The sequence below is a fragment of the Pezoporus wallicus genome, unplaced genomic scaffold, assembly GCF_028554395.1.
Source record: "Pezoporus wallicus isolate ANWC-B61680 ecotype Strahan unplaced genomic scaffold, APGP_CSIRO_Pwel_v1 contig_14479, whole genome shotgun sequence".
NCBI lineage: Eukaryota > Metazoa > Chordata > Aves > Psittaciformes > Psittacidae > Pezoporus > Pezoporus wallicus.
This window is the reverse complement of record NW_026641704.1, coordinates 38,472-50,846: the sequence shown is the minus strand read 5'-3', so window position 1 is coordinate 50,846 and position 12,375 is coordinate 38,472. Positions and strand designations below refer to the sequence as shown.

The 12,375-nt window shown below is 46.5% G+C and overlaps 1 protein-coding gene across 1 annotated transcript in view; it reads right to left on the bottom strand.

Annotated features, from left to right (window-relative positions):
• Window positions 1–4,189: 4,189 nt before the first annotated feature.
• RAB10 (RAB10, member RAS oncogene family) overlaps window positions 4,190–12,375 on the bottom strand; it is a gene marked incomplete at its 5' end in the record, with an annotated part of 46,654 nt that continues 38,468 nt past the window's right edge. The window contains 4 exons of the mRNA XM_057425023.1: window positions 4,190–4,619; window positions 6,550–6,651; window positions 7,125–7,214; window positions 10,983–11,121. Coding sequence (XP_057281006.1) covers window positions 4,536–4,619; window positions 6,550–6,651; window positions 7,125–7,214; window positions 10,983–11,121 — 415 coding nt within the window. The remainder of the gene's footprint in view (window positions 4,620–6,549; window positions 6,652–7,124; window positions 7,215–10,982; window positions 11,122–12,375) is intronic.

Sequence of the window (12,375 nt, the reverse complement as noted above, 5' to 3'; positions counted from 1 at the left end):
TGAGACACCATCGTTACACCGAGCAGGGACACCGCACCCTGGAGGCTCACAGCCACCCCGAGCTGGGACACCGGGTTCAGGGGTCCCCGCACCCCTTGCACTAGGGACATGCTCGCTCACAAACCCGTTCTGGGGTCTCTGGCGAAACAGCAGAGGGGAACATGGGACGCAGGGCGCTGCACGCCCAGCCACCGCCTCGGGGTGACCTGGGAAGTGGAGGGTGAAAGAGTGGAGGAAGCCGCCACTGCCTGCAGGGTCGGTGCCCAGGCCTGGGGATGTGCCACCGTGCTGGACCCTGCTACCCGCTGTCTCCCTGACATACACGTCAGAGCGAGCAATGGGTATTGGAGACCCCAACCCCTCCTCGAGGGCCTGATTCGGTGCGGGATCCAGGTGCGGGTTAGCGGGGCACCCAAAGATGCCGTCGGAGCAGCAGTGGGGTGCTCGGGGTCAGAGCCCAAACCTGTTGGGACACATGGAAAACTTGCCAGAATAAACAGGGATGGGGTTGGAACAGGGACAGGGATAGAGCAGGGAGAAGGACGGGGCAGGGAATTAAAAGGTGCAGGGACAGGGATGCATCAGGGATGGAGACAGAGCAGGGATGGGGATGGAGCAGGTACGGGGACGGAGCAGAGACACGGACGGAGCAGGGACAGGGAAGGAGCAGGTTCAGGGATGAAAACAAAGCAGGGACAAGGATGGAGCACGGATGGGGACAGAGCAGGGACAGGGATGGAGCAGCGACGGGGACAGAGCAGGGACGAGGGTGAAGCAGGGATGGGGGCGGAGCAGAGACGACAGAGCTGCAGGAGGAGGATGGGGAAAGGCTCAAGACTGCCGGGGGTGACAGCAAGAAGCGGAACACCGGGAGTGTCCCCGCCGGGTCCCCTCTGCCCGCCGGCCTGTCGCACAACCACCACCGCAATGGCGACGGCTGTGCAGAGCTGCCTCGCTGCGAGCCCCCCGCCGGCAGCCTCCGCTCCGAGAGCAGCACAAACCCCCCTCCTCCCGGTTACCGGCACCATGGCAGCGGGAGGGCAGCGGCAGAAGCACGTCCTACCTCCGCCATCCCATGCCACGGGGATGGAGCCCTGGCAGAGCTCGAGCAAGGGGTAACGGAGGCTGCAGGAAGCCCCGGGAGCACCCACCCTCTGCGGCGAGGGCAGCTTGCAGAGACTGGAGAGGGCAAATGGACCCTGCTCCGTAAGGCAAGGATTTGCCAACTGCTCTTGGAGAGCTGGAAAACCCACCTAATGCTCTTCCATGAGGAAAGGGCTGAAACAGCTACTGCCCTTAAAGGCAGTTGTAGAGGTCCTCTCCACCGAGCCGGGGATACCCGGGGGTCTGACTTGCATCCCAAGAGCTGGGAGCACCCCCCACCCACTGTTCTACACAAACACACCATCACACTTCCTACAGCCCTGCCCCAGAGAAAGAACAGCCTGTAACTTCTCTGAGGAGATGATACAGAGCAACAGCCCTGCCCCAGCCCCATAACCCCTCAGCAGCAGCGATCAGCTCCTGCAGCCCAGGTTTTACTGGTACATCCCAGCAGCTGCGGGTGCCAGGTCCAAGAGCCACTACAGCCCCGACAGAAAGCTTGGCCCAAAAGGAGGCTAACAGGGCCTAGGAAGGAACCAATGCAAGTTTATAAAAGCTTTTATTTGCTCTTGGTATGACCAAGAATGGGACAGTGATCTTTTATACAATTTGATACAGTAAGTGGTACAAAAGAATGTGTTTTAAATAAAAAGCCAGAGTGGAGTAGCAAAAATATTAAAAGATTAAGTAAAAAATCGTAGGCATGGGAATTAATCCTAGACCTTAAGTTGATGCTGTTTTTTCCACCGTCCGAGTCGGAGAACACAAAGCACCGCTTCCACCCCTGCCCCGCACCACGGCACAGAGAGTGGCTGAGACGCTTGTAGGATAGATTCAACCTCGGGTTTTAGGTTATCATGACCAATTTAATTAAGTTACATGATTTTTGCTTTATTTGCATGACATAAAGGTAGTGCTGAGTCCTCCGCCGGCAGCTGGGCTGGCTAAAGCCGGGGAGGCTGGCACAGGGAAAGCTACTTTCGGTCCTTTTCCAGGCTGGGCTTCGGCTTCATTCCACGCTCAGGGCTGGGGAGGGGGTGTCTTCCAAGCAGAGGTTCCCCAGGCAGTTATTTCTCTAACTAGCAGGAAGTTTAGATACCAGCAGAAATAAAGTTATGCAAAATCCTCCAACATGATTCTTATTTCTAATCTTTCAGCATCTGCATCACCTCTTGCTGCTCATTCATCCTTGGCTGGGCCTTGCACCCCACAACACAACACAAAGCCAAGCCCCACAGTTTTCATACGAACAGAACTAGACCATCTAGAAATATTTCAGTTTATTAACTGGGAAAGGGGAATAGGAAATGGAGGTGGGAGCTGGTAGTACCAGCGAGTGGCCTGCTCTCTACCTGCTGGCTTGCGATGAACACAGTGTCTACAAGGACCCCACGGGACTTACACAAGAGGGAGCCAAGCCCCTGGAAGCAAATAAAAAGCTCACGTTTAAAACAAGGATTATACAAAAGACCCTAGATGTACAGCTCTCCATTTTTCCCTTTTTGATCAGGTTAGAAAGTGCAGGTTTAGCCAAAAGGCAGCCGTACTCTATTTACAATGCCGGGACGCAAGAAGCAACACAGTGCCGATTTATCCCAGCGTCCTGCCTGACCCCAAAAGCCACTCAGCTGGGAAGGGTTAACACACATGGAGACAAAATGCCAAAATACAGAGGGAAAAGGAGACACCTCGGTCAAGTTACCACCAGAAACTAGCAATTCAACGTTAAAACACCATCACTTCGTTAAAAGTAAGTCAGAGCTATTTACTACTTCAGTTATTTACCGGAGACAGTCCAAGACTCGACCAGACAAGAGTGAAGCAGGAGCTTGCCCAGCTTTAAAGGAGAATGTGAGGCTTGGGGAGGAAGAAGCTTCTATTTAAAACATCTCTTTGTCCTCAGCTCTCCTGAGTGGTGTTTTAAAGCAGGGGAACATACCTGCTGGCAGACCCAGCACCCAGTCTGGAAGGAGCAAGTGACAGCGTTGGACCATCAGTCCTTAACCCCCTTCCCCTTCAGAAAGGATGAGGCCACATCGTCAGTGACACCGGAGCCTGGGCAAAGCAAGAATGCAAGCTGGAAAAGCCAGTGAATCCCAGTGGGGCTCCACAGCCTCACTGGGATTCCCCCCCCAGCATTCCCACAGCCTGGATCAAGAACCAGACAGACCCAAGTACCAATGACTCAGCTTTTAACACTGGAAAATGGAAAGTTTTCAGGGAGGTAATAAATTAAACTGCCAACTTTTGGGTTTCTTTCCCCTTTCTTTTTAAATCTAGTTTCACTCTGTCTTTGGCGAGGTTACAGACCAACGCACCCGAGCGACTAACGGGAAGAGAGAACTTAAAAGTTCGTGTTAACTGCTGTCAGTTTGGGAACTGCATGTTATATTCATACACATAAAGTAGACAACCACATCACCCTCCATAGAAAACTAGTGCATGCAAAGAACTCTTCCATATCATAAAACCCAACGGCTATGCAGGAGGAGAGAGAAGATATACTAGTGGACTGACATTGCCTAGAGGGAAATTAGTAGGTATCTTCGACATTTTTAACCTTGAAAGCTAAATCAGTGCTTTGTATTAAATTTTTGGCAAACATACCATGTTGCCATCCTCTTAATTAACACATCACACCATGAAGAAATGCAAATAAAAGCAGCATGCAGGCAAAAGGAAAGAGCCGCAAGTGAGGAAAAAAAAATGGCAGCAGGAACATCTGAATGGCTAGATCACCAAAAAGGAGACACAGCAGATTAAATGTCATTTGTTTTTTGTTTTTGCACCACCCTTTGTCCTCGATGCATTACATCAACAATTACAGAAAGCAATCACAAAAGAGTTTGGTAGTTTAAAATGGTCAAGTATGGATGGTACGTCTCCTGCACATGCTTCCACCAGAAGAAAAGAAAAGAAAGTGAAACTAAAAGTTCCTTTCCACATAAGGCACAGGACAAAACAAACCCCATTCACAGACTCAAGGCGAAAACGAGAGTGTTCCTGGCTCTCTGGCTGATGCATCTAGAGAATACGGTGACTCAAGCACATAATCCATGACAGAAAATTCCACTGTTGTACAAAATAAATTGTTAATTCTAACTTTTATTCTTATACAATTTGCAGAGTAGAGTTGAATATGATTGCTATATGTTTTAATGTCAGGAGGAATGGGACTATAATACAACCAAAACATAGTGGTAAGTGGAGCAGGTACATTAAAAAATGAAGTCACGGGGATGATTTTCCTACAGATGTTGTTGAGGAAATTAGAGTACGTAAGCTGTCCTAAACAGAAAACCAAAGGGAGACAGGAGCTCGTTAAGATGAGGAACAAAACATTGGTTTAAGGTTAAAAAATGGGCAGAGTGGTTTGTTTTGCAGCGAGAAAAAAGGGGCGGTGGATGGCGATTGGTGATATAGGAGAACGTTCAGCAACACTTGCTCTTCCAGCCCGTCACCCCACCTCCACTGCTGATATCTACATTTTCACTGTTGGGCTCTTTTACGGGGGTCTGCAATGAAACAAGTAAAGAGAGTTAGACGACTCATGAGGCATGCTGGAAGAAAGTGTTCAGAGCTGAAGAGATAGTGGCTTACAGAAAAAATTACATCGCCAAATGATGTTATGAATAAACTATGGACAAAGAGATCCTCCTGCCCCCCTGCAGCAGAGTATGCAAACCCAGTTGAGGGCTTTTTGTTTGGTTGGCTTTAAATAAACAACTGGAAGGCTGGAAAATTAACAAAACAAAACAACAACCACCAAACCTTAACTCAGACCACCCCAAAGTAAACTCAACCTATTTCTAGATCCTGCTCTTAGAACTGAGACTTGGACTTTGGTGCAGTAAGTAAATCACAGCATACAACTAACACAAGCTGCAGATACATTATGTGAACTAATGACCTTAAAAACCACCGAGTCATTTAGGATAAACAGGGGTTGTTCAGACGCATCTGCCTTCCAGTTAACCAGGACAGCAGTTTTGGAGGCAGTGACAGAAGAGGCTCGTCTGCGTCACTGGATATAAGCTTGGTTAGACCAAGGCAAAAATCCAAGTCAAGTGGTTTTGGTCAGACACTAACATCTAACTTTAGAAACTAACCTAAACAATCACCAGAACGCTGCAAGTTTAGTCTCTGTATTCTTTTCTTCCCCTCTTTGCAGAAGCAACCCACCCTGCTCTTCAGATAAATACACCAAAATAAAAACTGAGAGGTCAGAAGGGTCAGTACGACTCACCAGCCTGACCTCCTCTTTGCCAAAGGGCAGGGATTTTCACCCAGTTTCTCACATAAAACTTGTCAAAAAATAGATTATGGAACAACTCAGCACTACAATGACAAACCAGACATCATTGAGCAGATGTGTATTTAAAAGGGTTGTGATAAAACCCAGCATTGACCTTGCATTACATTTTAAAGCAATTAACTCGGATGACATTATGAACTGGATTCACGTGAGTGTGGTGGCAGACAGTGATGAAATGAAGGCGGTCCCATCACAGGGCAGTCCCTACAGCTAAGCTGGAGCACAGAAGAATTCACTTAGGGTCACTGGTTTAGAAGTAACAGCACATACACTAGAGTTGGCCAATCCATGTGTCTTGGGCTCCAGGGAGTTTCAGTGCTGAAGAGGCACAACCTGACCACAAGCAGGAATGTGCCAGCACAGGGGTGACTGCCTGGATCAAGTCCATCAGCGAACTGCAACCAGCCCTGAAGCCACCCGTCTCAACCCTGCAACTAAGTGGTGGCAGCTGCTGAAAGCCAATGAAAGGTATCAGAAATACAAGTGCAGCAGTATCCTGTAGCTCTGAGCATACAAAGATTTGGGTAGAGGCCACAGAAAAGACAACCATTCTCATGGCATGCTCTAAGTTTCAGGAAGAGGGGCCAGCCACCAGGACGAACTGGTGACCCGCATTCTTCTCTCAGTTGTGATGGAACTGTTCAATGAAACCTTCAATGAAACACAGAGGCCAAGGGGGGTAACCATCAGAGGCCAGGTAGAGGTGACAGAGCTCATCCCTCTGTTCTATCAACAACACCTGAACTCTTTCCAATGGGTGCCAAAGAGTTTTTACACAATGCTGCACACTGATAGTGACAGTGGCAGGTAAAGGACAATTCTTTTCCACAGCAACTGAAATGTTTTAATTCCAAGCCCATGTGGGACACAACTGTGAGTTTAAGGGCCAAACACCTACGAATTTAAGTTCCTTAGCTCTTTGATGTACACCACTCCCTTTAGATAGCACTCTTACAATAATCAAACATCAAACAAGCTTTAGAAGCTTTAGGTGTACAACACTCCTCCTTCAGGTACTTGTTTGTCTCAGCATGCCAGAGTCAAAAGCTGCAACAATTCAGGTAAACATCAACAGACAGAAGCTGAAATTTAAGGGTATTTTTTTTAAATGAATCCTGTAGAGCACCTACCTTTCGGAGAATGTCTTCTGCTAATGTGAGGAATGCCTTCTCAATGTTTATATTTGCTTTTGCACTAGTTTCGAAAAACCTAATACCATGCTCCCTAGCAATCTAAAGCAAAAAAGAAAGAAGAGGTTAGAGTTACCGTATGCAGCTGCTGCTGCGATAACTTGGGGATTAGCAGCATTTATAAGCATGTAATACTCTTTCAGCTGTAGCAGGCATCAGAAGTACTAGCTAAGCAAAGTGTCACAAAAGAAGATTTGGAACTTAATGATTCGGGAACAGTAATTAAAGTGTATTAAATCACAAGTCAATGTCTGAACCTAAGATGACAGATACCGTATGAGTCTGGCATGTGGTAAGTAACTTAACAAAGGATGCCTGGAAACTTTAGGTATCAAAAAAATCAGAAACTGCAGCTGGACTCATTTGCAATGCAGCTTCTGAGAAAACATTCCCTAGACTTGCAAACCATTTGTAAATGCAGCCTCCCTCGCTCATTCCCTGGCACACCCCTTGGGGCTGAGACTCTTGTCACCAATTTCCTCATTTCTCTAAGCAAGCTTTTGTCCGACACTTACCTGTTCGCCTTTTGCTTTAGGGACAACTCTTTTATCTTCCATGTCACACTTGTTTCCTAACAGCATCCTCTCCACATCTTCATTGGCATGCTAGAATGAGACAAGAGATCAGTTTAACACCTCTCCCAACAAACAGTAAGTATCTACTTCACTTTGTACTTCCAGGCTGTTTGAAGACCAGGCTAACATTTACAGGTCTTGGTGCCCTGCACTTTCCCGAGTTGTAACAAATACTGCTGGACATCATTTTTCAGACTAAATTGCTCATAAAACCTGGAAGTGGAATGAGCTACAGGCTTGACACAGCTCTATCATCATCCCAATGCCAGTTATTTTTCTCCTTCCTTTTTATTTCAGTAGTTTAAACATGAAGTCTTTTCTGAAACCCAGATCCTTCTAGTTAATGACACCAGCCTACCAAATCTTTGTTAGTTTGCATTCAGTGACATGGGAAAAGAATCAGCTTACTGCCTGGCACTTAAAAGGTGTCAGATGTTACGTGTGCTGGACAAGCACATTGCAGAAATGATGGTACAAAACATTACAGCACAAGAACTACCCCACATCTACAGCTGCCAAGCTTTGTGCACTGGAGTGGCAGAGTAACAAGCTGTGACTAAAAACCAGCCCTCCTAATTACTTTCTATAGCTGGTTAATTGCTTTCTCCTCCCCATTTTGCTGATCCACAGTAAGGGAGATTAGGCAGGGAAGGAGTGACCAGGGAGGGAAACAGGACCCAAACAAAGAAATGTGGGAGCCATGAAGGAAGGAAAACAGGTTGGAAAAGCCAGAAAGCAGAGCAGGGGTCTGCAACTGTAACAGGGAGGTGAGCAGCTGGTGTTTCCTGCATGGTGTCAGGACAGGACGAGGCAGTGTCAGTCTGGGCGGTGAGGAAGAGCCCCACATCCAGCACACCTCCTTCTGGAGGTCTCAGTTAACTGGAGGTTAGCAAAACATGACACCCATCTACAAGAAGAGCCAGAAGGAGGATCTGGGAACTACAGGCCTGACCTCAGTGCTGGGAAAGGTTATGGAGCAGATCATCTTGAGTGCCATCATGTCACACATACAGGCCAACGAGGCAATCGGGCCCCATCAGCATGGGTTTATGAAAGGCAGGTCCAATCTGATCCCCTTCTATGACAAGGTGGCCACTCAGTGGATGACAGAAAGGCTGTGGATGTTGTCTACTTGGACTTTAGTAAAGCCTTTGACACTGTTTCCCGCAGCATTCTCCTGGAGAAACTGGCTGCTCATGGCTTGGATGAGTGTACTCTTCTCTGGGTAAAAAACTGGCTGGATGGCTGAGCAAAAAGAGTGTTGGTGCATGGAGTTAAATCCAATAGGCAGTCAGGCACAAGTGGTGTTCCCCATAGTTCAGTACTGGGGCCAGTTCCATTTAATGCCTTTATCAATGACCTGGACAAGGGGATCAGATCAAGTGTACCCCCAGTCAGTTTCAAAGTGACACCAAGATGGGCAGGAGTACTGATCTTCTGGAGGGTAGGAGGCTCTGCAGAGGAATCTGGACAGGCCAGATTCATGGGCTGAGCACAATTGTATGACATTCAACAAGGCTCAGTGCCGGGTCCTGCACTTGGGTCACAACAACCCCATGAAGTGCTACAGGCTTGGGGAAGAGTGGATGAAAAACTGCCTGGTGAAAAAAGGAACTGAACATGAGCCAGCTTGTCTCCAACTGGATAAGAAGGCAAACAGCACCTGGCTTGTGTCAGCAATAGCATGGCCAGCAGGACAAAGGTAGTTTTACTGTCACCCGGTACTTGACACTGGTGAGGCTGCACCTCAAATCCTGTGTTCAGTTCTGGGCCCTCACTACAAGAAAGACATTGAGTTGCTGGAGTATGCCCAGAAAAGGGCAATGGAGCTGGTGAAAGGTTTGGAGCACAAGTCTGATGAGGAACAGCTGATGAAACTGGGGGTGTTTAGTCTGAAGAAAAGGAGACTGAGCAAGACCTTATCACTCTACAACTACCTGACAGGAGGCTGTAGCAAGGTGGGGGTAGCCTCTTCTCCCAAGTAACAGGACAAGAGGAAATGGCCTCAAGCTGCACTATATGAAGGCTTACATTGGATATGAGGAAAAATTTCTTCCTCAAAATTGTTGTCAAGCACTGGAACAGGCTGCCCAGGGCTGTCGTAGAGTCACAGTCCCTGGAGAGATTTAACAGATTTGTAGATCTGGTGCTTAAGGACGTGTTAGTGGTGGGCTTGGCAGTTCTGGGTTAGCAGTTGGACTTGATCTTAAGGGTCTTTTCCAAACTAAACAATTCTATTATGATTTCTATGATTTATGATTAGTGAGCTGCTTCCATAATAAAAAAAGCTGCCCAAAGTGTCATAAATCCCTTACAAAACTGCAGTAACCATGCAGCTTTCACAGTGCACCTGGAATCAGCTGCAGAGGTTTGTGAGACAGATTTAAGAACCTTAGGTCAGCAAAACCATTTCTTCTCAGACACAGTGGCATGAATGATATCCATTATTCAACTTCCTGGATACTATTGAAACTCTTTAAACAAAAGAACTGCAGAAGCTAAAGGCCTTGGTTTCAAGTTTACATTCAATTCATTATTAATTAAATCTCTTCCTCTATTGCCTTACCACCCTCTGTTCTATACTCACCAAGACACGTACCTTTCCATAAACAGTACAGTTTTCCACTTCTCATGTTAGGAAATTCAAGTCTCAGTATCACAGTTTTGCTCTTTCACCAGTTTTAATGCTTTGACTAGGAATGCCTGACAGCCCACATCTGCTGAGACTCAGCTCTGCAGAGCCCTCTTCCTGCTTTCTAGGAAAATAACGAAGCTGGAAAATCCAAATATTTGTTCCATTTGGGAGCAGTGTAACAAAAGCAAGCACTAACAATTGTGCTGCTCTCTAACATCTCAGAACTCCCACAGAATGAAATCTTGGGGATCCACGCAATGAATGTTTCCACAGCAGTTTCTTCTGCTTCACTTGACCTTGCTTGAAATTTTATCAGCCTGTTTGTTGGTACTTCTAACAGGAATGAAAATCAGCTATGCAGGTCAGAGTAGTTTACAACAGATGTTTGCCATACTATCTGCAAAAGCCATGATAGACTTGCAAATATTTCATGACATCAGTTCTGGGGGAGTGGAGGTGATTGTACTGATTTGTCTTTGAAGATTTACACAGTCATCCTTATAAAATAGATTAGTACTAGAGGTGACGCATTCTGTAGCTACTCCTCAGTTTGTAGCTTAGTGTTGCTCCTCTGCACACCACCTTGTGGTGGCAGCTCCTCTTGAAAACTGCAACTCCCAATTACTAAAAGATATATTCTTAAGTGTTCTCCAACAAAGAAACAAAGTTGTGTCTTAAAATGTCAAATTTGTTTATGAGACCAATAACTTCTGCGTAGTACTGCAATCCGTCATGCCATTGCTGAAGGGAGAGTGGAGGGACAGGACACAGGACAGAAGATATAAATGAGATCTGAGGAAGAAGCTGTTCCCTGTGAAGGTGGTGAAGCCCTGGCACAGGCTGCTCAGAGAAGCTGTGGCTGCCCCATCCCTGGCAGGCTTCAAGGCCAGGTTGGATGGGGCTTGGAGCAACCTAGTCTAGTGGAAGATGTCCCTGCCTGGGGCAAAGGGGTTGCAACTGGATGGTCTTTAAGGTCCCTTCCAACCCATTCTATGATTATGATATGACAGCTGAAGAACAGCACCCAAACCTCTGTGTTCATGTACACCTTTTGCAAGGGCAGAAGAAGGTGCAATCCAGAAGCTGAGTTCTATGGGACTCATCACACGCTCTAGGGGTTACAACAAACAGCTCAATTCCAGGACCTTACAAACATTACTCACCTCATCTATGTTTCTGAGCCACTTGCTGATGTTTTCAAAGCTCTTGGCATTGGTGATATCATATACTAGCATGATTCCCATGGCACCTCTGTAATAGGAGGTGGTGATGGTGTGAAATCGTTCCTGCCCCGCTGTGTCCCTGTGGAAAACAGACAAAAGTACATATTGGAGACAAGCTATAAAGAAACCAGCATGGTATATCTGTTAGGTAAGTGTGTGTGACCCAGCCTCTGCTCTATTGCACCATACCAAGGGATGTATAATGTATTCCGAGAATGGTAGGACATACTCCAATGTGCAGCAGCAGCTTTAAGGAAGGCTCACTACTTCCCAGACTTACTTCAACACTGGGAGAATAAGGCAAGCTTCAGTAAGCCCAGGTCACGAGGGTACAGAAACTTGGGGTTTGAAGTTTCTCTTCTGGGTTTTACTTCAAAGGGGATTGTGGAGTTTTTCAGCCTCCTCTATGACAGAGACAAGAGACTCTGGACTGGGTTTTCACAGTTTCAAGCCATGGTAGAAATTTGTTTATTTTAAACTTCGTATTTCTATTGACAACTTGAAACTTGCACCCAAAAGGAGAAACTTTCACTGCCCAGTTTCGTATCTCAGGGAAGTGTCTCCAAGATGTCTGAGTCTAAGTGGAAGCCAGAAGCAGACAGGACAAAAACAGGAGCAAGAAATGCTCTACCAATACTTTGACAGGTCTGTGACCTCCAATAGTGGGAGCATCTGCAAATCCCCAGAAACACCACTATCCCAGACCCTCTCTCCTGTTACTGACCATTCTTCCCGAAGGGTTGTAAAACTAGAAGCCACTTTAAACTCCAACGACAATGTTTAAATTAAATATCCAGACAGCTGACCAGTCTGATGAACCAGTGCACAAACCCAGCTGATGCTGGTCTCAAGTTGTTATAGGCTGTTCAGTGGTGCCACTGCCAAAGGCAGCAGAGCCTGGAATTGCAATGACCTGATCCAACCACCCAGTCAACACCACCAGCATGCCCAGGACAATAGCTTTTCATTTCAGCAGCTCCTGACCAGCTCTGAAGACAATCCTCAACATTTTCTGGAACTCAGTTCTAACAGTGTTTTCAGATCAGTCTTATAAAGCTTTAATTTGATCTCACAAACACATATTCCTGAAAGTTTAGATCAAAGCATATGAAAAATAAATCTCAGATATGTACCTCAGACTACCTCTGTAATCTCAGATAATGTACGTAACATTACCGATTTCTGTAAGTTATATGCTGTAAATTGATCCTGCAAGATTAATGACAGCACATATTTTCCCATTTCATTCTGAGGTATTTAATAGAATGCATGAGATTTGGTTAAACAAAACTGCATGCCATTAAGTTGAGAATTAGGACTTAACAGCATATTC